The sequence below is a fragment of the Dermacentor andersoni genome, chromosome 11 (genome assembly GCF_023375885.2).
Source record: "Dermacentor andersoni chromosome 11, qqDerAnde1_hic_scaffold, whole genome shotgun sequence".
In the NCBI taxonomy this organism is placed as follows: Eukaryota; Metazoa; Arthropoda; class Arachnida; order Ixodida; family Ixodidae; genus Dermacentor; species Dermacentor andersoni.
Genome location: NC_092824.1, coordinates 23565161 through 23592807, shown reverse-complemented (window position 1 = coordinate 23592807; position 27647 = coordinate 23565161). Strand labels below are relative to the sequence as shown.

Here is a 27647-nt window from a genome sequence, read left to right as displayed (position 1 = left end):
ATTGCATTTTTGCTTGCTTAGGGGGTATGAGCCATTGCTGATGATGGTTTCTCTGCTCACAGACGGACACAAAAAATGCCGACCACCGAGAGGCTGACAGCTTCGCTGTAAAATTTCTGGTTCTGGGGAGCATAACTCATGACAGTTCTAAATCAAACTCACGTTTTAAGAGGGTAGCAAGTTAATCATGATTGTCATTTAGTAGGTAGAGGAGTAAGCTGACGGGGAGTTTGAAGGGCAGCACTAAGGATGCTAGGCAGCAGCGTCATCATTGTAGACACAGTGACGTATACCCCTGTGAGATGTCTAAGCTGTGGAAGTATTTGCTGATTTATCACTTGCCCAATCTGTTGTGTATTTGTTTTGCAAGTTGCTCTTGCAGTATGAGAATTAACTCTTCCATGATGGTCTCAGTGAGCGATGCTTTCAACTTTGGCAGTATCCGCACAGTTTGAGCTGGTTGCAAGCTCTGGATTTGGTCTCTCTTAGCTTGAGCGAGCGAAAATTTAGATGGATGCATTTGCTGGCTTTGAATTCCAGGAAGCATTTTGTGGGAAAAAATGGCATCAAGGCAGTCCTCGAAAGCTGAACCTATTCGTATCCAGTTTGAGCATGTTCCTTATTTTACAAGTTCTATTTTGGCCTGTTTGTGGTCTGTACATGTGAAATTTGTTACCATGTGTACACCTCTATAATTCACACACGAAGTCATAGTTATGGAATAGTAATGTTCATTCTTTATAAAACCACACATCATATTTTGTTGTGGCAAAGTTTGGGCCCATGCCTTCACTGTGGCCTATACAGTGACACGTAGTGATGATGACAGGTTGTGGTTTATAGAGATGGACCCCCATTATGACACTTTGGACGGGAACTGTGCATAAAAGTGACGGTATTTTGAAAGCGATGAGTGCTGTGTTTGTTTTTTCATTTGGTTGACAGCAAATAATTTCTGAAGTTCAGCAATATTATCTTTGCAAACTCAGCTGGAGGGTAAAAAAAGTGTTTAACAAAGTATGTGGTTTTATGTGCCAAAACCCCGATCTGATTATGAGGCACGTTGTAGTGGGAGACTCCGGAAATTCGGACCACATAGGGTTCTTTAACATGCACCTACATCTAAGTACATGGGTGTTTTCACATTTCGCCCCCATTGAAATGCGGCTGCCTCGCTGGAATTCAGTCCCGCAACCTCGTGCTTAGCCGCCCAACACCATAGCCACTAAGCAACCACGGCAAGTAGCTGGAGGGCTTTTCTGTATCATATGTACAACTCTGATGTTCCCAGCTTGTATGAATTCATACATTTGAGTTGGTATGATTCAATCCTTTGTTGAGTTACGTAGTTCAGCAGCCAGCTGGGGTGACAATGTTGGCTGCAGGCAAATTTGAGTGTTCCAAAAGACACATCTGATATGTCTGGGCTGTAGGGAGCATCTTCATGTGACATACAATGGCTCGTTGTGCATGGAGGAAGCCAATGCTTTTGAAGCTGACTGGCTGCTCAAAAAAAAATAAATGGTTGTGATAGGCATTCCGAGCTTGCTCAGCGCAAATTGAAAGAGGTCAGGTGTTGCAAAGAGCACCTTCTCTCATTCGAATGTCGCTAACAGTAGGGAGACACCTTTTCAAGTTGGAGGCAGGCTTCGGGAACTTTGGCTGCTTTGCTTTCTGTGTTCTAAATCGTTGGTTATCCTGAACACTTGGGGCTCTTCTGAGCACCCACATGTGGAGAAAAAAAAACAAAATATGAGAGGCCGTGACGTCGCATTTTTATTTATTATTTATTTATTTATTTAAACATATTGCCAATCCCAAGAGGGGATTATTGCAGGGAGGGAAAGAAACGTACAATACAAAAAATACAAATCGAAGAGTGAGTACACAGGCGGACTAATTTCTTGTGGAGTGGTGAAAGTATTACAATGTTGTTGTTCATGGAGAACATGCAATATTAGTCATCAAGAGTACATCATCAATATGCAGAAATACAAGGGGTGGTACAAAGTGCATTAGGTTACATATTTTTTTGTGCATTATACAATTTTTACAGAGAAGAGAATTATTTAAGGAAACTATAAACAACAATTAACAAGCTTTTTATTGGTATTTGCAACACAATGGAATAAGGTGGACAAGTCATATCTGCGAGGCATGTAGGTGAATCTCATAAGATTGTAAAAAGGCTTCTAGTGATGGACTGAGGATAATATGTGAAAGTAAGTGGTTCCATTTCTAGCTTGCGAGTGCAAAGAATGAAAATCTAAAACAGTCGGTGCTAAAACAGTATTCTTGTAATGATCGGAGGTGATTACGACGTGTTTGCCTAGTTTCAGATTTAGTCAAGTAGCGGGAGCTATCTATAAATAATTTATTGTGTAGTAGTTGGTAGATTACTTTCAGACGAGCATGTTTGGCAGGATTTTGTAAAGTGAATAATCCGGCTCTGTTAATTTGTTGGGATGGAGAGGCAGTTAGGTTGTACTCATTGTAAATAAATCTGATTGCCTTTCTCTGCACTCTCTCTAGCATTGTTATTACTTTATTAGTATGTGGAAACCTGGACAAATTTGCATATTCTAGGATAGATCTAACGAATGTGGTATAGGCAAGTAGTTTAATTTCTGGTGTACTTTGATGGAGGCGCCTTTGGAGGAAGAAAAGTCTTTTTAAAGCTTTAGATGTTACAGGTTTAACATGAGAGTCCCACCTGACATTGTCTTGATATTATTAGGCCAAGATATTTATATTCTTTAACTGTTGTCATTGGAGTGCTGCCAACTGTGTAAGGGTATATCGAGATGTTCTGATTTCTAGTAATATGCGTGACGGCTGATTTGCTTACATTAAGACTCATTTGCCAGTTGCAACACCAGCCTGTTATTAATTTTAGAGCATGATTCAGTATACTGTGATCCTCGGGTGAGTTGATTTCTTTATAAATTATGCAATCGTCAGCAAGTAGCCTTATGTTAGTAGTCACAATACCAGGCAGATCATTAATGAATATTAGAAATAAGATTGGGGCAAGGACACTACCTTGTGGAACATCGGAGGTAACCGTGGTAATTCCTGAATACTCGTGATTCACTTCGACAAACTGAGTCCCATTAGAGAGATAGTTTTCAACCCATCTTGTAATTGGTCTGTCGCCTATTGCCAACTTAAGCTTCATAATCATTTTTGGATGGGATATTCTATCGAATGCTTTGTAGAAGTCAAGTAGGATTAGATCGACTTGCTTTTGGTGATCAATACTTGAAGGTAGGTCATGGATAAATTCTATAAGTTGGGTGACTGTAGATAGCCCTCGGCGCAATCTGTGTTGAAAAGATGACAAAACATGTTTTTCTCAAGGTACAGAGTAATGTGTTTGAGGATGATATGTTCAAGAATTTTACATACCATGCTAGCTAATGAGATGGGTCGATAGTTACAGGCACCAGCTTTGTTACCCGATTTATACACAGGAATTATCTTAAGCTTTTTTCCAGTCAGTAGAACGGGAGCAGGTTAGTAAAGATTTACTGAACATGAGACACAAACATTTAGCTACCAATTCTGCGTATCACGTTAAGAAATGATTTGAAATATTGTCAGGTCCAGTTTCTTCTTTTTGGATCCAAGTTTAGTAGTAGGGTAAGTATTCCTGCCTCATCTACTGTGATTGGCTCATTTATACTGCTGCAGGTTGTCGAAATATCTGCTGTGCTTTGGTCATCGGTAGTGTAGACTGATTTAAAACAGGAGTTTAATGAGTTTGCTCTGTCTTTACTTTCTTTCGGTGTTAGTGTGCTGGTGCAATTATTTTTTTGGTTTAGGTAGCTCCAAAACTTTCTCAGAAAGTTGGTAAGCGAATATTTAAGGTAAGTATCCTTGGCCTTCATTTTAGATTTTAAGATTTTGATGGTTTCGTTGAGAGTGGTACTGGTAACCTGGTTTGGATGTTTTTTATGCAATTTTCTGAGGCGTATTACTTTTCATTTCATGTGAATTATATCCCGATTAATCCACAGGTTCTGTTTGTTTGTTTTGCTAGTTTTTATCGGCACGAAGTTATGGATGCAAAAAGATGTAATTACTTTGAATTGCTGCCACAGTGTTTCAATGTCCGCGTTTGTCATCTGCTAGGTCCTTGATGGAGGAAATTTCACAACTTAGGTGATCCAATATGCTGGTGTCATCAGCAGAGTTGAAATTGAAATAGGTAGATGTGGTTTTATGGGCAGTAGTTTTGTACTCCGATGGGATACTGTAGAGTGATATATTGTGGTCTGTCAATTCGTCAAGAAGAGTTTTTGATAAACTTACATCGAAGTGGTCACTTAGAAATACTAAATCTAGTAAAGCAGAGCTAGAACCTTGTATGCCAGTAGGTTGATCTATTATTTGAGTGAGGTTAAAAGACAATATTATATGAAAATTATGTCAGGCAATTTTGAGCGTTACATCATAGCGCACCAGTCGATATCAGGTAGATTGAAGTCACTTAGTAATATTAAGCTTGTCCCTTGTAGACATTTTAGATGGCGAAGCACGTACACGTGTAAGGATGTTAAGGGATATTTGATGATGGGCTACGATAGACACATCCAACAATGATGGGGTGGGAAGGGTAAAGTAATCGGCAAGAAATCGCTTCAACACCACCCTCGGCATAAGAAAGCATGGTGAAAGGGATTTTGTTTTTTTATCAGTATAGCCGCCCCACCACCACATGTTGGCCTTTCTTTGCGTATTACTGTAGTTTGCTATAGCTATTTCAAAATCTTTCAAATTGTTGTTTAGCCACATCTCAGGGAGAGCTAGGAAACTTGGATTGGTCGCGAGCAGAAAAGATTCAAGTGAGGTTAGCAGAAATTCAACCTTGTTGGTATGCCATCTCTCTTGGCGTCTCCAGTCAGCTCGCCGGAGCAGATAGACGTTTGCTTTGAGCTTGCATTGCTACAAGCCACCGAAAGTGTGCGCTGCCAACGCACGTCAGAACAAAGCCTACGAACCTTCTGTAACAGTTCTAGTGAAGCAGACGCACTCCTGTGCTTTTCCATGGCACTTCGGAGAAGACAACAAAGACCCGCGCCATATAGTTCAGTGTCTCTGTTGCTGGCTGACAATCACAATCAATCACATAATGACAATCACACTCACCATTTGCTTTTGCAAAAACTAAGTCTGCTAAATATTGACTTGAATTTTTTGCAGTGGATTAAATGCTTCTTATCTAACAAAACCCAGCATGTAACAGCTAACGGCCATAACTCGCGCAATTGTTCCGTCACATATGGTGTACCACAAGGCTCCATCCTCGGACCTGTACTGTTTCTAATTTACATTAACGACCTTCCCACCTGCATTACATAAACAATCAGGCTTTCGCGAATGATTGTGTCCTCCACTGCGTAATATCTAACTCTTATGATTCTCAACTTCAATCTGATCTTGACAGCATTAGTTCTTGGTGTTCACTCGGGTCCATGAAATTGAATGTTAACAAATGCAGAATAATGAGGATTTCCCAAAGAACTGCCGACTGTACCATCGCTGTTTATTCCATTACTAATTTTCATTTGTTACGTGTCAATACTTCGATACCTAGGTGTCCGCATAGATAACAATTTATCACGGATACTGACGTTAACTACGTCATTAACAATGCAAATCGCACTCTTGGTTTTTTGCAACGTAACTTTGCTTTGGCTCCTATTTCCTTAAAACTTCTTGATAAAACTTTAGTCGGGTCAAAACTCAAGTGCGCTTCTTCAATCTTGAATCCTCGCTCCTCTACACTTGTAAACACACTAGAAGCCAACCAAAATCGTTCAGCTCGGTTCATTGTTTCTAATTATTCTCGCACCGCCAGTATTACTTTAATAAAGATTTCTCTAGACCTTCCTAACCTCTCTGTCAAAAGGAAGCAGGCCCGCCTATGTCTCTTTCATAAAATCTTCTTTACGAATCCTGAACAGAAATGCACATTGTTCTCGCCACCTTGTTATTTTTCATCCTGCGTCAACCATAACTTCAAAGTACAAGTGCTGTTCTGTCAGACCAACATGTACTTCCATTCCTACGTGCCAAAGACATCATCAGAATGGAATCACCTCTCTGCCTCCATCGCCAGCAACCCTGAGCATGCGTCATTCAAGACTGCCATTCTGAACATGTAACACCACTCCTCTCTGTAATGCCACAATGGCATTGAGAGCATTTAAATAAATAAATAAATAGATAGGTGCTAAACACAACTTTCAAGCTTACACACCAAAGTCAGATTGTCTCGCGAACAGAATGTGTAACGAGAAAGACATGGAGGCGATTCCACGGGAGATCAAACATGCATGTCCGCTTGATATTTTTGTCTTGTCTGGTTTGTCTTCTCTTGACTGCATGGAACCGCAAATTTTATTCCCCATAAGTGTTCTCAGCTAGTTAAAAAAGTATTTGAAGGTGGCAGTGGGAGCATCCTCCTATTGCTTACCATAATATTCTTACGCCAAGGACAAGTCAGTAAGACGAGCAACTATTTACACGTTATATTTACAACAGCGGTTGCAGCGCTGACTGGTTAGACTCACAGTGCGAACCCAGTTCGTTCTTCCTCCTCTTTTCTCGAGTGATGGCGCCCACTCACCTCGTTCAAACAATCCAACACCACACGCGTGTAGCATAATCCCCCAGCAGCAGAAGCGACGTCCCGAAGCGTCTAAATGTCATCACTGGGAGGGTGATACTGCTTCAGTCATGTAACGCGCACGATATCACTGGACTGGAAAGCAGATAGGGTGTCAGGGGCGATCTCGTAGGTGACAGTAGTCACGGCATGAAGCACTCGGTATGGGTCTGTGTAACGAGACAGCAGTTTTTCTGACAGGCCGACCTGACGCAACGGAGACCATAGAAGCACCAAAGAAATAGGCGGGAAGTGCACATCTCGGTGTCGCCGGTTGTACTAACGCCTTTCACTCTCTTGGGATTTCGGAAGGCAGTCACGGGCAATTTCTCTTGCGTGGGCACAGTGGGCGATGGTGTCAAGTGCATATTCATTGGTCGATGCCGCTTGAACAGGTAGAGTTGTGTCGAGGGGCAGTGCTGGTTCTTGGCCGAACAGAAGGAAAAATGGGAAATAACCGGCGGTGTCGTGGCGCGAGGAATTATAAGCAAATGTGACAAACGGTAGAGTGAGGTCCCAGTCAATGTGGTCTGAAGATACATATTTCGCGAGCATGTCTGTGAGAGTGCGATTGAGATGGTGCGTGAGGCCATTTGTTTGCGGATGGTATGACATGGATAGCTTGTGCCTCATGGCACAGGAGTGCAGGATGTCCGGGATAACTTTTGATAGGAATGTCCAGCCACGGTCTGTGAGAAGTTGTTGCGGAGCTCCATGTTATAAAATCACGTCGCGTAGAAGAAAATGGGCGACATCTGTGGCACAGCTAGTAGGAGGCGCTCGGGTGATGGCGTAGCGCGTGACGTAATCACAGCGATCCACCTGTTTCAGAGGTAGAAAGAGGAAAAGGGCCAAGTAAGTCCAAACCAACCCGAAAGAATGGTTCCGCGGGAAGTCGAGTGGTTGAAGGTAGCCAGCAGGGAGCGTCAGTGGTGTCTTGTGTCGCTGACATTTCTCACACGCAGCTACCTATCTTCGAACGGAGCAAGCAAGCCCTGGCCAAAAAAAGCGTTGGCGGATCCGGTCGTAGGTATGTGACACACCCAGGTGACCGGCAGTGGGGAGGTCGTGAAGTTCGTAGAGAACAGCCAAGCGAAGGTGTTTACTGTTTAGGGATCACAAGGAGTAATGCAGGGCCGTCGGGGTGAACATTGCGGTGGTAGGGTGCGCCATCTTGAAGTGTGAATAAGCAAAGGAAACTGTCGGCAAGTAACGATTCCAGGCGGTCAATGATGATACACAAGGACGGCTCACAGCGCTGCTCATCGGCGACATGGAGCAGTGAAAAAACAGAAAGAACACAGGCATCGGTGACAGTATCAGACGTAGAGGTCGCATCTTTGACTGTGTAGCGAGAGAGGCAATCTGCGTCCTGGTGTTGGCATCCCGACTTGTAAGTCACTGTGTAGGGATATTCTTGTAGTTAGAAGGCCCAACGACCGAGCCGGCCAGTAGGATCCTTGAGCGACAAAAGCCAACAGAGCACATGATAGTCTGTGATTACTGAGAAGGGCTTGCCATATAAGTATGGGCGGAACTTTGAAACAGCCCAGACAAGAGCAGGACATTCATGCTCAGTAATCAAACAGCTGCGCTCTGCAGGGGCGAGGAGCCGGCTGGCGTAGGCTATAACGCGGTTGTGTCCGTGTTGGCGTTGCGATAAGACGGCGCCGATCCCATAACCACTGGCATTGGTTTGGACCTCTGTAGGTGCGTACGGGTCAAAGTGGGCCAAGGTTGGTGGATTGGAGAGAATCGTGATAAGGCATGAAAATGCAGCAGCCCGAGGGGAACCCCACGTAAAAGGCACGTCTTTTTTCAGAAGTTCAGCGAGTGATCGAGTGATTGCTGCAAAATCTTTCACGAACCGTTGGAAATAAGAACAGAGCCCCACAATATTATGGACGTCTTTGACAGACTGAGGTACAGGAAAAGCCGTTACCGCTTGAACCTTCTCCGGGTTGGGTTGTACTCCGGCACTATCAATGAGATTGCCTAGCACTGTAATCTGTCGGCGCCCGCAGTGGCACTTCGATGAGTTTAACTGGAGCCCAGCCATGCGGAAGACATCAAGGACAGCTGCGACGCGCTGAAGGTGAGTCTCAAATGTAGGAGAGAATACAAGGATGTCCTCGAGGTAACAAAGGCAAATTGACCATTTGAAACCTTTAAACAGAGAGTCGATCATCCGTTCGAACGTGGCGGGGCATTGCATAAACCAAACGGCATAACCTTGAATTGGTAGAGGCCATCTGCAGTGACGAAAGCGGTCTGTTCTTGGTCTTGCTCATCGACGGAAATCTGCCAATAGCCAGATCGAAGGTAGACGGACGAAAAGTATTTGGCACCGCGAAGACAATCAAGAGCGTCGTCGATTCGTGGTAAAGGGTAAACGTCCTCTTTAGTAATTCGGTTTTGGTGGTGGTAATCAACTCGGAAACGTCACGTGCCATCTTTCTTTTTGACGAGCACAACCAGCGACGCCCAAGGACTTGACGAGGGCTCAACAATGCCTCTGATGAGCATCTTGTGTACTTCATGCTGAATAACTTTCCACTCTTCCGTGGTGAATGGGAGCCGCATCACCAGTGTTTATCCGATGCTTAACAAGGGGCGTCTGACCAAGTGGTCGATTGTCAGTGTCAAATATATTGCGGGAGAAAAGAAAAAGTGATATAGGGCGGCTGGTTGGTCACGTGCAAGGTCCGGAGCGACCATGGGGCGTAATGGGCCGTCGAGGTTCAAGTCATCCTGCGGATAATCATGAGGATCTGGAGACACGTCGGCTGCAAAAGCAGTGACGTGGTCATCTGTCACTGACCAGAGCGTGGCCACTGCTATGCCTTCAGGTAACGCTTGCTTCGTCAAGCCAAAATTGATAACGGGGAGACCGATCCGATTAGTGGCAAGGGTTACGACGAAGGGTGGCATAGAAACGCGCACCAGGAGGACATCACAAATATGTGCGACAACATAGACGCCATCAGCCACGGTTGCCGTTGAGGCGAATTCGACGAAGGTTAGGACTTTTGGAGGCAAGTGAACAAACACTGTAGTGCAGAGGGTGTTCGGGGCAAACATCTGAAAGAACAGGAAGCTTGAGGCACAGCGTACCGGTGGCACAGTCGATGAGGGCAGAATGCGTCGTCAGAAAGTCGAGCCCGAAGATTAGGTCATGAGGGCAACTGGTCAGCACGGTGAGCAGGACTGGAACTTGGCGGGCAGCAATTCCTATGCGAGCAGTGCACATACCCTGACGGCAACAGTGGCGCCATCGGTGATGCATACGGCTCGAGTGATGGTGTGCGTAAGAACTTTTTTGAGGCGACGACATAGGTTAGCGCTCATTATGGACACTTGTGGCGCGATCTTGTACGCGTTCCAAAATCGAACGGAGGCGGTCCATTCTTTACATCACGAAATAGGCGGTCCGCAATGTTTGCGAGAATGAGAGGAAGCAAACAACCAATGAGCGAAGTGGAAGCCTGCATCACGCTTTTGACGTCTGCTTGGGGAACGTATAACATATTGAGAAGCGTTTCTAACATTTCGAGAAATATTTTACTATTATGACTGAGTAGTAAAATGTGTTGTTGATTTTGAAACATTCAATTTGGAATGCGGAATGACTGAAACAAATTATTGGGGTTAATGTCTTGAAATGGCGCTAGGTGGCGTCTCAGCTTTGCGAAACGTTTACTGGTGGCGCTAGCCACTACCCAGTTTCAAGCAAACGGCGCGACTTTTGAAGTGGTTGGTTCAGTCCAGCAGTTGCGTGCAGAAAGCCAAAGTTCTTCATTCTATGGGAGAGCCATGGTGCAAAACCTGACACCTTGCGCACCCATCAAGGAACCGCGTGCTTCCGAGGGCCAGCGGGAGACGGTGCTCACTTTTATGGAGCAGCATCCCCAGCTGGCTTTAAGATCCAGCAAGCTGGGGCCAGGCTTCACTGTTGGCAACTGGCGATGGCCGTGGCAGCAGCTGGCCAATGCGCTGAACGAGGAAGGGCCTGTCATAAAAACGGTGAAACAGTGGCAGGAGTGGTGGCAAAAACAGGTGTTCGAGGCCCGCCACGACGCTACCACAATCGCCCAAGAGCAAAGGTGAGTGACCGTCGAATGGTCTGGGCGATTTGTCCTTCAACATTGGTGTGTATATTCAGAAGCACTGGAGGGGGTCGCTTTTCCGTCTTCCACGGCCGAGTACTGCAGCTGACAGGGACAGTCCGCTTGCGTGGCATCACCACCCTTCCCTACCAAGAGGTAAGCACACTGCCGCCATAATAGCATGGGTTCTTGAACGGTGCCGACTTAGAGTTTGCCATTATCTGTAAGTGGTACCTTTAGTGGAACACGACACTTTGGTGAACAGGCAAATAGCGCAGGAGAGAATGGATAAGCAGGTAGGTTAATCAACTAGAATCTCAGTTGGCTGCGCTTTTGGGAAAAGGGGGATTAAGTGATCATCACAGAAATAGTATGCCTTCAGGGAACTGCACGAGAATAGTAATACATGGGATTATTAAGCACTTAATAATTGCAGAATATTTCCGCAAATATGTAGTACGAAAACTTGTAACATAGGCAGTGTAACGAATAGCCACGTAGTGGAGGGACATGCTCATGACACTTTCCAGCAGGCTGACATTCGCACTGCAGCTATAGAAGTCGTCGAAGCTACGGACGAGGCTGCGGGCATGAGGAGCACAGTGACACTTAAGCATCAGAGGAATGAGTGTTTTAATTATCACCAAATGTGTGTGCAGTTTGTAAACGTTTAATGTGTTTACTCTACAGTGGCAGAGGATCCACCGCGCGGCACATCAGTCACAGTAAGGGTGGCTGCTGCACCTGGTGAGTTATTGATCCTCAAGCTGTTAGAGAAAATAAGCTCTCGTATTTTATTTAACTAGCCCAATAAGCCATAACATGGCCATAACCACTTTTATGCATACCATAAAATGCAGTGAAACTGTAGAAAATGCTGCATGCTTTCAGTGTTGCAGCGTCCTGCACGGCCACCACGTGGACAGCGACCGCGACGGGCGGACACCCTCCCGACCATGTCGTCGCAATGTGCCCGCAGCCTCGAACAGGGCGACGAGATGCTCCAGGTTGGTAGATTCTTTGCTGTCATTTTACATGAAGGACGTAAGTATTCCTTATGCTCTGTTATCATAAGTGAATTGGAATCTGAAAAACAAACCAACTTGGGATGTAAACAAAGAAATATGCGTCGTATTGAGGGCTCGGTATCGTATCTTGCCAATGATCAACCGCCGGGCAAAAGGTTGGTTAGCCCTGAAAAGGGCTGTTTGGTGGTGAGAGATGCATTTGAGTAGATGACGGAAGAATAGTTCCAGCAGGTCTTTGTCTGTCCAAACAAAGAGGGCATAGCTTGTACACGACGCTTGACACTGCCAAAGGATGCCATCAGGCCAGTGGCTCTTCAACAGAGAGGGAATTGTTGTGCACGTTGCGATTCTTGACAACAGCAGCTTCCAGCCATGAGCTGGTTGCGAGTCATCAGCAACTCATGCGAACTGTTCCACCACGATTATTCATTCCAGGTGCTGCGGAGGATTGAAGAATCCACCACCCGCCTCGCTGTCGCGGCAGAGAGGACAGCAGCGGCTCAGGAGGGCATCATGGGGCAGGTGCGCTCCATGGCACGGGACATAGCTGCGCACCTGCAGCAAGAAATTAATTTATTGTTTATTTTCACCTTTTCAATGTCATTTTACTCATTTATTGTGTTTTATGAGTTCAGTTTATTTTATTTATTTATTGCTGTTTGAGTTTTAGAAGTTAACTTTCATTTGAGGCATGAATTGTTGCTTCATTTTGAGTTTTAAGTTTCCTTGTTGCCTTGTATGAGTAACACAGGAGGATCTTTTGGACGAAAGGCGTAATGCGTGCACCCATTTTTGTTCTGTAGTATTTGCCTCTTTCTATTTATGCTTATCCAGCTGCAACGCCAGCATGCTTTTTTTATTTACACATTTCGAAGGCGCATAGTCATTCACGCTAGAATAATTACAAATAATTCTCGATTTCAGTGTATGGGTTCTGTACTTTGATATTTATATTGCTTCAATATGTGTTGTAGCTTACTGCACTCATTGTGAAGCATTAGTGCATAGTGTTTGCACTGTGATATTTTCATTTCGGCACAGTGAGGCTATGGTGCAACAACTACAATGTGCTCTTTTTTTTTTTAGAGCACCAAATTAGCCACTCTTTAAGTTGCATAGTAGTTTCACAAATGAGAACGGCCATCATCATTGTACCACGCCAGTGATTGGTTTCCTCTAGTCTTCATTCCAAGTGAGTCATTGCAAGAATAAGTTTCACGTGTGACACATTCTGGGTGCTGTGATATTGTAGAGCCAATTATTCATGTTGTATGTAATTTAAGTTTCATCACAGCTGGCAAGTGCACTCACCTTTTTACAATTATGATTCACTTGTTGTTTAGCATCGCACTACAATTGCTGTCGAGAAATGAATGCTTCTAGTCAGTGACTCATAACACTGAGAAGGGAACGGACATACCCGTCAAAGCCATACTTTCTTGCAAGGTAACATAAATGTAACTGCAAGTTTTATGTGCCATGGTGAAAACGAATTGTGTGATGCTGATGTTGCAATGTTCTCACATGCTTCGCTACGTGTAGCATGTTGTACCACAAGGTTCGTGATGTACTTGTCATCATAGTGTGTGATAAAGCTGACCTTTCTATTTTCTTGCGCTTTGACGTTAATTTAAATCTACCCATTTGGACATGATGCGACAAGTGTAATGTTGTCACAACACTCAGCGTTAGATTTTTGTGTGTGTTTGAATCCGCAATCTGCGTATTGATGCTTGCACGGAAGCAAATGCAGTTCTTCACAGATAAAGGGGCATGAAGCATTGCCTTACGACTGCTTCACGAGTACTACTGCTAATAAGTGGCAGCCTTGGAGACTCTTGCGGGTACAATTGTTTCTGAATCCGCGGCTGTGGCATTCTTTTTAAAGTATTCTTTGTATAACTTTACTTCGTTTGTGTTTAAATCATCATCTGCCAGATGTGTGGATTTGGAACACTGACCATCTGTATGGAGGTGCACTTGATGTGTATACAAATTTTTAATGTATTTTCCGCTATACAAACACAGCCCTGTGATAGCCTAGGGCCACTGCAATTTGTATAAATAAATTATGTATTATGAAAACTCACTATTCCTGTGTCCTTCAGAAAAGGTTGACAACGGCGCTACGCTGCTGCCTTCCTCTGAGAAACACGTCGTGCGGTGCCAGCACCTGGCTGTCTCCGGGCTCCTCAGCTGGTGGCACTTCCCCACCATAATCGTCCAATGTCCAGTCGCCCGCGTCCAAGGCAATGTTATGGAGAGCAACGCATGCATAAATGATCCGCGCTGCTCTATCGGGGCTGTATAGCAGTGTCCGAAAGTGCCGCAAGCAGCGGAACTTGCTTTTCAACAGCCTGATACATCTCTCCACAACATTGTGCATGGATGCGTGCTCCCGGTTGTAGTGGCTTTCGGAGGTGGTGCCGGCATGACTGCCAGGTACTGGAACAAGCAGCCATGGCTCGAGGGGATATCCTGAGTCTCCTGTTACAGAAAAATGACAGCTGAGTGCTCTGCCCTAGTTAGGGGTACGCAGTACGAATACTTACCAAGCAGATACTCGCCAGGCTGCAGTTGTGCGGCTAGGCGTGCACGCAGTGGATTGAGCTGCCATACCCATGAGTCGTGGCACGAACCAGGGAACCGGGGGTCAACAACAAGAATGCGAAGTTCCGCATTGCACACCTGCAATGGGGAGCAATACAAAATAGCACTGCAGATATGCTCGAAATCCCTTTTTGCCATTTTTATGCAGAAAGCAATACATACATGTACGCTGGTACAAGTGGCTACACTGTTTCAGCCATACGAGTGCACAGGGCTTTGCGAATGGGGGGGGGGGCAATGCCCCCCCCCCCCCCCCCCCTCTGTGCGCACGTCTATCGTTTGCACTAATTGATAGCTAAATGGAAGCTTGAGGCACGATATTGCGCAAGAACACCCATACACGCCAACGCCAGCCCATGTAAGTACTTCCGTGTTCAAAATGCTTCCATCGTATATTCCCTATAGTGTATCAATTTCTGCTACGACTGCTGCTCATTTGCCTTAATACCTCCAAATGCATAACTCCGTTGTGTATGCACGCCAGAAAGAAAACGCAATTTTGGAACGGCAGACGGCTTATGCACACAAATACATGGCACTCATCATTACCGCTGACATGTCAGACTTCAACGAGATCGTACACAGTTCCCCGTATGTCCTCTTTTAATCGTTACATTACTAGTTATGCTAGCTTGGGCATTAAACTGAACAATTGCTACTAAGGGCGAGTAAAAATGGCGACTGCAGTTTGAAGTAAAACATTCCAACGGTACTTACGACCATGACGTTTAGGGCGTAATAACCCTTTCTCGACATGAAGCTCGCCGTGTCGGCCGGGCCGAGTCCCTCTGGCTTCATAACGGCGATCAACGTGCCGTCGACGCACGCGAGCACGCCTGGAATGGCGCCGCGTCGCGCAAACGCCGCCTTTGCTTCATCCTTGGCAGCCGGTGTCAGTGAAAAGTCCACCAACTTTCTGCGGGCAGACACGGAAATGATGGCCTCCGTCACCTCGTGAATGGTGTTGCTCACGGCCGACTGTGCCATGCCTATGTGCTCCTCGCGACCAAGGCTCCTTTGGAAGCTTCCGGTGGCGAAGAATCGCAGCGCGCACAACACCTTCCTTTCTGTGGAAAGGCCACTGGCTCGCTGGCATCCAATGATAGGGTCAAGCTCGTCGCACAAGCTACGCACTGTTCGTTTGGACAGACGAAAATACTGCCGGAACTCTTCTTCAGTCAACTCTTCAAATGCATCACCTACCTCGAGTCGTCGTCTCTGCGCGACTGCAGCAGCCGCACAGGCGACACGAAAAGGCATGGCAGAGAAAGCAAACGCCATTTTCTCGAACTGTTGGGAGTGCCGAATTGGATTAAACCGGACACAAAAGATGCTAACTGTCCGAAGCGCTTACGTTTTAATCCAATCCAAGCCGTCTAGTAGCCGTTCTAATCCGTTCTATTGAATCGGACTAGGGTGGCTAGAGTTCTAGGCGTGCGTCTATTTGTCGTACAAAAATCCCTCACGTGACCTAATCCTAGGTGCCTAGGGACAGCATCGTTTAGGGATTTTTCAGAAGGCGCGATGCTGGCGCCGAGCCGCCGAGCGCAGCCGTGGCGTGTTCGTCCTCGGCGTGATCGTTTTCTGGACCGCGCGTTCATGGCGCGTTGTTCAACATTGCTCATGTGATTGTGCGTGCGTTGCTTGTGTGTTGGTTCTGTGTGTTGGTTCTTGTGTGGTAGGTTCTGTGTTACTTGGCGGAAAGCCGTGAGTAGCGGCGGTGCGGCAGTGCGGATTTGGCCTCGGTGAGCTCTGGCAGTACAGAATCTGCGTTGTGTGACCCGTCCTTTCTTGAGAACCCGGCGGTGGTGGTAATTGAAATATCGAAGTGGCCTAGCGCCTCGGCAGCAAAGTTCTGCGAACCGCGATGTGGCGTCGCCATGTCCGACTTTGCTTAACGGACATCGATGGATGTGCTGCTCGCTGCAAGTCATGTAAATGCAACTGCGTCGACCGCCCACTGTTCAGCGCTGAATGTGTGTTTGGTGTGCTGTGCTTGAAACGAGTGGTGCAGCTGTGCAGCGGAGGAGCAGAGTGGCTTAGGGGCTCCGTTTGCGCGTTCACAGACATGTGCTCCCGTCTTGGTCTCATTAGCGGCTGTCGCGGGATTGTGTTGTGCTAGCTCCTTGCCTAGTATGAAGTTTACGACGCTAAACACAGCATGTTCACGTTTTTCCGCGCCATATGTGATTTGCATGACGGCCGAGTTGACAACGAGACGTGTCTGTGTTCTTTGCGTTTTGTGTGTTGTAAATTGCTTTCTATTGTGGAAGTTCTGGGAGTCTTATTACGCAAGGAGTGCGAACGTAAACATAAACACGTGTGTCTGAAATTTTGAATTACCCATAATACCCTTTACGACTGATAAGTGGGCTACACGGCCTGTGTGAATCAGCTACCGTACGTTGCGACGCTCTTCCGTGCGGTAGACGGATGGATGGTGTGCGTTTATTTCTGTACTGTTGTAAAAACCATTTGTTTATTCACTCAATACAAATGTACGGCTTCTTCGCCGCAGTACATTTTAGTTACGTGGTGAAGCATACTAAATGTGGGAGGGGGCCACTATCAGCCAGCATAGTATGTCCACTTAGGAGACCTGAGAGGCGGCGGGTTCGCGAGCGTATGATTAAAGAACTCTTATTATGTCCAGTGACAGTGGCCCCTTTTCACTTTTAGTATGCTTCACGGTACATTGCTTAGGCTTCACCGCGAAATATTAGTGTATTGCGAGAAAGATAATCCTAAAAAGCCTAATTATGCAAAGTTTATATTGTAGCTTGCTACACCGCAATACAGGGGTGAAAATTAGCGTCATGCAGTAAAGCATACTAAGAGTGGAAAGGGCAGATAGGTTTACACTGTGCTCATTATTTTCAATTCTGACCTAATTTGCAAGTGCATCTGTGCTCGTGGTAAGCTTCATTGACAATTCTTTGTACATCACAAATTCATATTGCAGGGAAGCTTACTAAAGCACATTCGCCATTATGGTACGTGTTATTCACCTTCAATGCAGGAGCACAATGCGGATTCTTGCCCCTGCTTTTGGCTGGACTGCACATGCTCATTGAGAATTGATTCATTGTTCATAAGTGCACTGGTACTTTACTCTAAACTGGAGGGCTCAAGTTAATATGGAAGCACAATTTCTATTAAAGGGACAAGATGTTGCCGAGATGGTTGCAGCACAGCTTTTTTTTTTCTTCCAGGCACCTTTTCTACTTGAAGCTTCCATTGCAGTGTTTCGAACCTCTTTGAACCAGCACATAGTGTATATAAAAATTGGACACTGATTGGGAATATCACCTAAGTTCATGCCTATATATTATTACGATATCATCGAGTGATGCTGAAGGTACGAGCCGCCGCGAGAACGACGACGAAGTGGGTCTGTGCCTTTTGCCGCGAGCGAGTGTCGTCCTGGCGATCTGGCTCCAGTGTAAATAACCTGTATATAGCTTCTTTATTCTGTGTCTTTTCACACGTAACATTCTGGTGGAGGTCGGCGATCCCCGTCCTCACCACGGAACTCCGGAGTGGTCGGTACATCGAGCTTGTCACCATGCCTCCCGGTGACGAGACCGCTTCTGCAACGGCTTCGGCTTGTCCGACTGCTCCAATTATCACGGTTGCCCAACATCGCGACCCTGGTGTGTTCAGGGGCCTGGAGGGAGAGGACGTTGACGAATGGATCAAGCTCTACGAACACGCCAGTGCTAATAACAGGTGGGACCCAACGATCATGCTCGCCAATGTCATCTTTTATCTCGGCGGCACCCCACGCGTGTGGCACCAAACGCATGACGACGAGATAAACAGCTGGGACAGTTTCAAAGAAAAGCTCAGGGAACTGTTCGGCGACCACTTTGGGCGCAAGGCTGCCACGAGAAAGGCTCTTGCGTCTCGTGTTCAGACATCTACAGAGCCTTACGTTTCATACATCCTCGACGTCTTGGCTCTCTGCTGCAAAGCTGACGATACCATGTCTGAGGCAGATAAAGTGTCGCATGTGCTCAAAGGCATCGCCGACGATGCTTTCAATTTGCTTGTTTTCGGCCACGTCTCGACTATCGACGCCATCATCAATGAATGCCGTCGCCTTGAACAAGCTAAGAGTCGCCGTATCACACATCACATCACGCGGCTCCCCAACACTGCCGCTACGTCGACATGTGAGGGTCGACCGCGTCAAACCACCCCCTGTGACGATGTAACTCGTATTGTTCGTCGCGAGCTCGAGGCCGCCTGTTTGCCAGCTTTCTCCGCGACGCCTCCCGATCCACCAGCAACCACGATTGCGCTGATTCAGGCAGTCGTCAGAAAGGAATTTGAGAACATGGGTCTCAACTCCGTGTGTCCATCGTCTACACCAACGGTTCCCCAGTTCTCTAGCAGCCCTCCTCGTCCCCGGCAGCCTTTCCCTCCCACACCGGGCCGCAACCAGTCCGAATGGCGTACCCCTGATGACAGGCCGATCTGTTTTCACTGCTGTCGCATCGGCCACGTCGCTCGTCACTGCCGCAACCGATGGCCACCACCTCCTCGGACATACACCGCCGCTCATTCCCGCCCCTTTGGACCTTCTGTTCCCTATGCCACCCGCCATGACCCCATTGCCGCTGATGCTCCTGCCCCGAACCTTCGCTACAGCCGCTCGCCCTCACCTTGACGCCATCAGTCTCGTTCGCCCCAACCCCGTCGCTTCTCTCCGTCGCCTATCGCCTCCCGGATCCAGCCGGAAAACTAGGCACTGCAGCTTCTGGAGGTGAGGCTGCCTTGTCCACTCTGCCCTCAAATCCTCTGCTGACGTTACACACGAACCAAAACCTTCTTGACGTTGACGGCTATCCTGTCACGGCACTCATCGATACAGGTGCACATCTTTCTATTATGAGTGCTGCCTTCCGACTGCGACTGAACAAGCTCCTCACCCCAGCGTCGGCACGCGTCGTCCGCGTTGCGAATGGCGGTACTGTGCCTATCATCGGCATGTGTACGGCACGTGTCAGCATCGGCGGCCGCCACACTCCTGTCCTCTTCACCGTGATTGCTCATTGCCCCCACGACCTCATTCTCGGCCTCGATTTTCTCTCCGCGCATTCTGCTCTTATTGACTGCTCTGCCAGTACCCTTCGCCTTGAGTTGCCGATTCTCACAGAACCTTCTGATGCACCCCAGTGCCGCCTACGCCCCACCGGCTTTATTCGCCTGCCGCCAAAATCAATAGCCTATATTGAACTCTTGTCTTCCCCACCAGTCCCTGATGGCGAGTACCTCGTCACTCCTCTGCCCGACATTCCGCTACAGTATGACGTTACCGTGCCTCACAGTATACTTACCATTACAGCGAACCGCACTTTCCTACCTATCTGTAACTTTGGATCGGCAAAGCAAATTCTACCGCAAGGTATTTGCCTTGCCAACGTTGATTGTCTCGGCGACCATCACGTGGCAACATTATCGAGCGATGCTTCTTGCTTTTCACACGTAACAATATAGTAAAAAGATGTAGCACGACCAGACAAAATAAAAGAAGGGGGTGGGCTGTAGCAATACTAAGTGTTAAATGGTGCTTTATCCTTTCCCTTGAGTTTTCTTTCTGTTTTTGTGCTTTTTATGGATCCTCCGCAGTAACCATGCGAGTGCTGAGCTTGAGCTTGTTGGTTTCAAGTCTCATGGTTGTTACTAACAGAACAGTGTGATAAACGAACAAGGCCTTGGAGGCATCGGTTCACCCTGCTTGCCTCATGGTGCTGCTTCATAAGCACCGTGAGCATCCAGGCCAACTAGGAAGGGAGGTTTGTTGCAATTGCTTCTGAACTTTATTGCCACCAAACCAACAGTGCTCTCAATGAGAGCTTTTGAACAGTAGAATGCTTGCACCCAGCAAAGTCTTAAGAAGGAAGCATTCAGGATGTGCAAAATGGGCTTTTGAAGCTGGCAGCATTACTGAAGGGGCTTTGCCCATCTGCCCTCTTTATGGATACACAAAGATGATTTCCTCTTTAAGAGGGATTGTTTCAGAGGTTGTTACATGGCAACAGTGTTGGGTGTTTAGTAGCTTGTCTTTGCCCACTGTTAATAACCTGTTCCTTCTCCAGTGCCCCTGTGAAGTGCCTACTTTTTGGACACAATGTGCTCTCCATGCATGCATGCATTTTTAGCTTGTAAATACGTCTATTAACCCCTTGCCTCAAGCTGGTCCTTGCTGATGTCACCCAAGAAGGCATTGGGGAGTATGGCAATGTACACTTACAAAACACTGTTGATACCAGTGAAACCAAATTAATGGAGCTGCTGTTCTTTTTTTGTCCACTCCATCCTTGTTAGTTACAATGAGCAATGTCCGAACAGAAGGCATATGTAGTTGGTCGTGCATAGCCTGCGCACTAAGACTTGTTGGCATGTTATGACCTTAGCAGTGTTTATATGTAAAAACCTTCTGATGTGTTGATGACTCCCTTTTCTTTATCATACTTTGCCTGATGGAGCCAACAAGTGGGTCAACCAGATGTTCAGCAGGCTTCCCACTAGTTTTCCCAGAGTCTCCTTTACCAGGGTGCTGCTCATAGATATCTGTTTTCTTGACCTTGCACTGCACTTCAACCATGGCCACACCTGCTAAACCTATAGCATGCGATCAAAAAAGTGCTATACATCATGTTGCTCCAAACTCGTGACATGTGCTACAAGGCCTTGAGGAACACCCTCATTTATTTACGCCCTCATCATACTGTATGAAGCTTCGCATGATAAGTGCGACAATTAACATCTGCTGGTTTTTCAGTGTTATTCCTGTCCAGCTTGCTGAAAGCTATCCTGAGTGTTTCAAAAAGCAAACGACCGCTGCTAGACAAGAAATACTTAAAACAAGGGTCGCTATAACCACATATGTCACACGAAATGAAGGCCACTGAGTATACAGGCGGTTTACTTCATATCCGAGAAGCTTGGTTCTCCTTTTGCTAGTGAGTGAACTCAACTTGCCCCGAATACATGGCCTGTGACAAACTATGTGCCAGATGCTGTGTCCCCTGCAAAGCTGAAGATGTGTATGAGATCCTGACACCCTGCAGCGGCTTCTACACTGGGCAAACAGGCTACTATAAAAACGACTGCCTTTACTAATATGCTAATAACATGAAAACAGGCAGAAATTTGGCTATTCATTGGACCCAACTGCAGGTGCAAGCCACTCTTCCACCAGATGTGTGTTGTTCACAGAAACTGGAGCTATACAAATGCAGATAAAAACAATGATGTTTGAAAGTAGTAGAGTTGAACTACATTCTGCACAAGCAGTGCTATCTGCAGCGCTGGTACCTTATAGCCACAATTCATGGCTGCACCACCATGCAAAGGCACTATTCTTGAATTATTAACTTCTATTATATTTATGGTGGCCATATATTGCAATTACATATCCACATTGTGTGCAATATGGTTAAATGTCAATTATGATAGCCATTCCTAATCTGAAATGCAACAAAAGAGCAAATATAGGCAACAAATTGCAATTCAATGACACAAAAGACAACCAGTGCACAGGATAAGTGATAGACTTCCTTTTATTGAAGAAGAAACGCGACATGTGTCATGCCACCACCAGTGGGTAGCAATCTTTCAAGCTTGGGTGACAGAGGCAAAACTTAGCAAAATGCTACAATCGCGCTGTAAAACGGCCTTGGACACAGAAAACCGACATCATATTGTACAGAATGAAAGGGCAAGACTCCATCTAAGAACAGTCTATGGTACCACATACTTGAAGTGGTGTAAACTATGTTGACATGCCCTACCCGTAAAGAAAAAGCAACAAACACAGAAAGCACACCTTAAAATGCAATGTGAAGAGTCTGAAACCAAGAAAAAACAACCCGAAAAAGGTTTCGCTAAGTCTTTCAACGATTGAAATTGTCAAACTGTATCATCACTTCTTAATGAACCTGCACAGCTGAAAAGGAAGGAAGGAAAGCCCAATAGCAGGGCTGCAGAAAATGTCGCCAAATAAATATACTTTGCTTACCAACGATACCCGTGGTTTAGTTGTGGTCTGTGTATAAACTAATTGTGTATAAGCTTTTCTTGTTTAGAATGGTTTAGCGGATAGGGAAAAAATGACCATAAGAACACCAGGTGTATGCATAGTCTACGCACAAAAAGCCACTGCTTTCTTACTTTATTTTCTCTGTACTACTATTCATGAGTATTTAAGTGCCTTAATAGCACTGCTAACATCCTACTGCAAAACACAAAATTGGGCAAGTTGTGGCATAAAGAAAATTGCAGTTTCACTCATAATGTGAAACAATGATGCAGTAGCTAGTGAAATATGCGCAGGAAGCTTACTTCATGCAGTGTTTGTTGAAGTGAACACTTGCCAATGCAAGTCGGTAATCTCCTTAAAAAAGTAAAATAAGTAAGAGTCGTATTTATTTGTGGGAGTTGTGCCTCAGTGTTGAAGTGGAAATACTTGGCTTTTCTCCCTCCTCTTTCATATCCGGACTTAGCCACTGATCCACACCAAAACAACCCTTTAGCTTCTTACTGCTGAATTCGTTTTGGTTTTCTCAAATCTATATTTGGGCTACCCATTGCTAGGCCTCTCGCTTTGCTTGAGGAAAACAAGACACCAACAGCTCCATCCAGTAAATCTGAGAAGCCAAGCACTAGAAGATTAATGAAGCAGATGCACTCAATCATTGTCATCACATGCAAGAAGAAAACTTAACATAGGACTGCCTTCACAAGTGGGAAGGTCACGTGTAAGAACTTGAAGGTGTGGATGCCAGCTCTATATACAGTACGCAGACATTGAGCAGGTGTTAGCCAATCTAGGCACCTGTTGGCTAGATCACGCTCTCCGGTATCAGTATTCACCACGATTGTACCTTCAGCAGAGCGGCTGAAATGTAGAATTGTGGACTGCCACTCTTTTGATCGTATGTTTGAATCCTCGCAGCACAATGAGAACTTTATTTGCAATATTCTAGCAAGAAATTCGGGAATTCCAGTGACAACACCAGTAGACATCGGAACAACCAGGGGAGTTAGCCCATAGCAGCTATTGCTGTAAAAAAGAAGACTGGCATAAGCACAAGAATTGAGATGGGCATACTACATGCCTTTGTTCTGGTAGTGGTCCACTACTTTGGTGCTACAGTTAATGATCTCCACTGTCACTGGACATAATAAGACTTCTTAAATTATACACTCGCGCACCCGCCGCCTCTGAGGTCGCCTAAGTGGACATACTATGCTGGCTGATAGCGGCCCCCTCCCACTTTTAGTATGCTTCGCCGCACAACTAAGCTGTACTGCGGCGAAGAAGCCGTACATTTGTATTGAGTGAATAAACAAATGGTTTTTACAACAGTACAGAAATAAACGCGCACCATGCATCATTCTACCACACGAAAGAGCGTCGCAACATACGGTAGCTGATTCACACAGGCCGTGTAGCCCACTTATCAGTCGTAAAGGGCATTATGGGTAATTCAAAATTTCGGGCACACATATGTGTTTATGTTTACGTTCGCACTCCTTGCGTAATAAGACTCCCAGAACTTCCACAATAGAAGGTAATTTACAACACACAAACGCAAAGAACACTACATGTCTCGTTTTCAACTCGGCCGTCATGCAAATGACACATAGCGCGGAAAAACGTGAACATGCTGTGTGTTAGCGTCGTAAACTTCATACTAGGCAAGGAGCTAGCACACCACAATCCCGCGACAGCCACCAATGAGACCAAGACGGGAGCACATGTCTGTGAACGCGCAAACCCTAAGCCACTCTGCTCCTCCGCCACCCCCGCTGCACGGCTGCATCAATCGTTTGATGCATAGCACACCAAACACACATTCAGCGCTGAACAGTGGGCGGTCGACGCAGTTGCATTTACATGACTTGCAGCGAGCAGCACATGCCTCGATGTCCGTTAAGCAAAGTCGGACACGGCGACGCCACATCGCGGTTCGCAGAAGGCGCGCCAGCACCGCGCCTTCTCAAAAATCCCTAAATGATGCTGTCCCTAGGCACCTAGGATCAGGTCACGTGAGGGATTTTTGTACGACAAATAGACGCACGCGAGTTCTAGCCACCCTAATCGGACCAATCGGACCATGGAGGAAGGAAACTGAGGAGAATCGGACTCTGCTAACTCTGCTGCATCCGTTCCGTTGCGTTCGTCAGATTGCAGACGACACGGAATGACAGCAGTCGGACGTCACGGCTCACGTCACAATTGACGTCATGGCGTTGGTCACGGTTCAAATTGACCAATCGTGTGCGACTCGGTGGAACGGACCGCCTCCGCTCTATTTTGGAACGCGTACAAGATCGCACGCTTCAGTATCAATTAATGCCGTCAACGGAACACCAACTACGTCTACTTCAATTAGGTTCGTGTTGGTGAGGAGTGTCAAGGGAGGATTTGGACAGGATGAACGTGATGCAGCAATATTTTCCTATTTCATAGCCAAATTAAATGCAAACTAAAAGCGTTGTGTCGAAAACTTTTCTGCTCATTTTAACACGCTTCACAGTAAATTAGTTCCATGCATTTTTTTCTGCTGTCAACAACTGAACAAAGTAAAAAAAGTTCCAAACATGGCCCAAATCAGACATATTTTTTAAACTTTGATGCGTCTTGGTACGTTTTCTTTTTCACACAGAAACTTCAGCATCAAACATAAAATGTTCTCTTCGCAACATTTATGCAAAATATTATCTTCTGACATGAAACACAAGAAAAATAATTGTTAAATAACATATGTCAAAAATATCTCATATTAAAAAAAAAAAAAAACTCCGGTTCCAATTTTCCAAAAAGTTTTGGATGGAACCGCTTTGTCGGGCAAAACATGGGTGCAATAATGTTTCCTCATTTGTTTTATTCAAAAACTATAATGGGCCACAGTGGCCTATGTTGACTCATTCCGGTTGGTTAACATTTACTGCGTTAAAAAAAAAAGAAAAGGCAACTGCTGCCACAAATGAAGGAAGGTAAAAACGCTGGTAAACACCTGCGTTTTTTATTGTGTTTTCTGCTTTGTTTTTTTTGGGCGCAAGAGAGAACAAGCTTGACACTACTTGTGGTGCTCAAACAAATTTATTGCGCGTCCTTTGCAGTTATTATTTAAAAGGATTTCATCATCGTCAGCTCGCTAGCGGCAGTTCTTGCGACGGACACCGCATATGTCCACTTGACTGATCGCGGCCACAGATCCACACATGCCATGACCGAATTCCCGGCACACATGGCACTGACTTCTGCAGACGATGCTGCTCGAAATGCTGCAGCAGGCACATGAAGCAGGGCCACATTCTTGATGTTGCCACCAAGTTGGGAAACACCTCATGTGTCGACATTTGTACCTATTCTTAAAATGGCTCACTGCACCATCGCTGACGTATGTTACGTAACAGTAAATGGGTGCTTTTTTTTATCTAACACTAAGGCGTAGCAGGCATGCACTGCGTCGTGATGTATGTCGTCGCTGTGCGTTGCTTTCTTTGTCGTGGCGACACAAGTGAAAACGGAGATTTGTTCCTTGTGCCAACAGCACGATTGTGTTTCATTTGAGAGAAGGACAGTTCAGCTTCCCGCAGAATCAAAATGCAGAACAGTTCTTCAGCGCTGCTCGCACTTTGCCTCATGAATAGCCACGGCTTGAGTGCGGCGTATGTATTCGTGAGGAATCCATTTGGTCACCAATTTGCCGAGCTCTTCCACAGAAAGGATTGGAGACATCTTCTTGATCAAGTCACCGCTTTCTAAAACAGCAAATGTGTCCTTGTCCTCCTTGCAAAGTGAGGCTTTCACTCCATGGGCAGCGCTTGCATTCACTTAACATACAATCTGTGGTCGGGTATCCCCAAAGGCACAATGCTTTCATGCCTTCCAATAGGATTTCCATGCTGGTTATGTTCTCAAGCGCGGATACACAAAGGTTGGAATTAGTGCAATGAACAGAAACGCAAACCTCTTGTTGTGGTGCCAGCAGCACCCATTTTTGGCGCAGGCTCTAAAGCTTTGACCAGGCGACGACACTTTCGGGATGAGCTGCTTTGAACATCTGGAACGTCTCACAAATAGAAAGTGTCATAAACCGCTTTGAAACGCTGTCTCTCTGGGCCTTCATGATGATCGAGTGATACAACGTCCTTCTTGTTTGGGCTCTGCCGAGAGCACCCAAGTTCGTCCTTGGTGAGGTAGTCGTGCACAGCTTTTACATGTGTGGGCCGAAAAATCTATTTTCAGAGGCCGAGACCTGCAGCAAGAGCTTCAGGAGCACGGTTGCTATGGGACCATTGACGTTTGGGCTACCAGTCCCAGTGCCAAAGCCACCTAGAAAAAATTTTTTTCTAGGTGGCTTTGCCAGTGCTCCTTTGCGGAAAAACAGCGCATGACGTCCGCTACATTTCTCCTACGCTTTGTTCAAGTTGTGTCGAGTTCAGGGCTAATGACGATGCTTTTATTGCGATAACAATGGACCCTCCAGGTGGATTTCTGCCATCGTGAGGTTCGGTTCCGTATGTGTGCGCGTGACAGCGTGCTGGTTAATTTAGTTGACGGGCTAGTTGCTTTGAATCCATGATAGAATGCGTAAGCGGTACTGAACAAGGACGTAGAAAGAAGCAGACACACAAAGAAAGCGCTGTCTCCTTGTGTCTGTTTCTTTCTACGTCCTCGTTGAGTCACGCTTATACGCATTCTATCATTGTTAATTTAGTGATTAGTAAGCGAATGTCTGCAAGTTTATATATGGTCGATAAAACTACTATCCTTACTTCGTACAGCTATCTACTAATTTTCTATCGCAATCGGTGCTTCGCCTTTCCAGTGGAACTGCGAATTTTCCTTTTTTTGACCGAAGGAAGTAGTCGCAAAGTAACAGACCGTGGCACTGCCAAAACAAGCACTGCTTACAGCTCTGCTTCTCACTTTGGTCAGCATTAGGAACGGCGATCATAGCCGGATCACCCCAACACTGTTCCTACACTACATCGGACCGATTCTAGTCTATGGTTTAGCGCACCGGTCTTTGCACAGCTGCCAACGAACAGCTCACGACCCAGGATTTTTGCAGTTATCTATGCTTGCGAAATACAGCCATCTTCACCACACAACTTCTTTCGCGATGAGATTGGCATTATGCTACTGGGACGGCAACACAACGTTAAATCATTACTCGACAGTGCACATTGCCTGACATCGCG

The 27647-nt window shown here is 46.0% G+C and overlaps 1 protein-coding gene and 1 long non-coding RNA gene across 3 annotated transcripts; one reads left to right on the top strand and one right to left on the bottom strand.

Annotated features, from left to right (window-relative positions):
• The first annotated feature begins 1351 nt into the window (after nt 1–1351).
• Nucleotides 1352–13896, top strand: LOC129381571 (uncharacterized). Of its 2 annotated transcripts, XR_008609742.2 has the most exons (3): nt 1352–10935; nt 11470–11526; nt 11679–13896. It is a non-coding gene; the product is annotated as an uncharacterized lncRNA (long non-coding RNA). The 2 variants fall into 2 exon arrangements; XR_008609741.2 differs by having other exon boundaries at nt 1352–11526.
• Nucleotides 11550–15824, bottom strand: LOC126517449 (putative nuclease HARBI1). Its single transcript, XM_050167164.3, has 4 exons — nt 15135–15824; nt 14360–14495; nt 13898–14294; nt 11550–12362 (listed from the first exon to the last, which is right to left on the bottom strand). Exons 1-3 carry the CDS (start codon nt 15696–15698, stop codon nt 13912–13914), a joined length of 1083 nt encoding a protein of 360 aa, XP_050023121.1. The 5' UTR covers nt 15699–15824; the 3' UTR covers nt 11550–12362; nt 13898–13911.
• Nucleotides 15825–27647: the final 11823 nt, after the last annotated feature.

What these genes read in the sequence shown, in the direction of transcription:
- LOC126517449 (XM_050167164.3), bottom strand. Translation starts at nt 15,698, where the DNA reads ATGGCGTTTGCTTTCTCTGCCATGCCTTTTCGTGTCGCCTGTGCGGCT. An exon ending in ACGCCCTAAACGTCATGGTC is followed by an intron (nt 14,496 to 15,134) that starts GTAAGTACCGTT and finishes TCCCCATTGCAG; the next exon opens with GTGTGCAATGCGGAACTTCG. An exon ending in GCCTGGCGAGTATCTGCTTG is followed by an intron (nt 14,295 to 14,359) that starts GTAAGTATTCGT and finishes TTTCTGTAACAG; the next exon opens with GAGACTCAGGATATCCCCTC.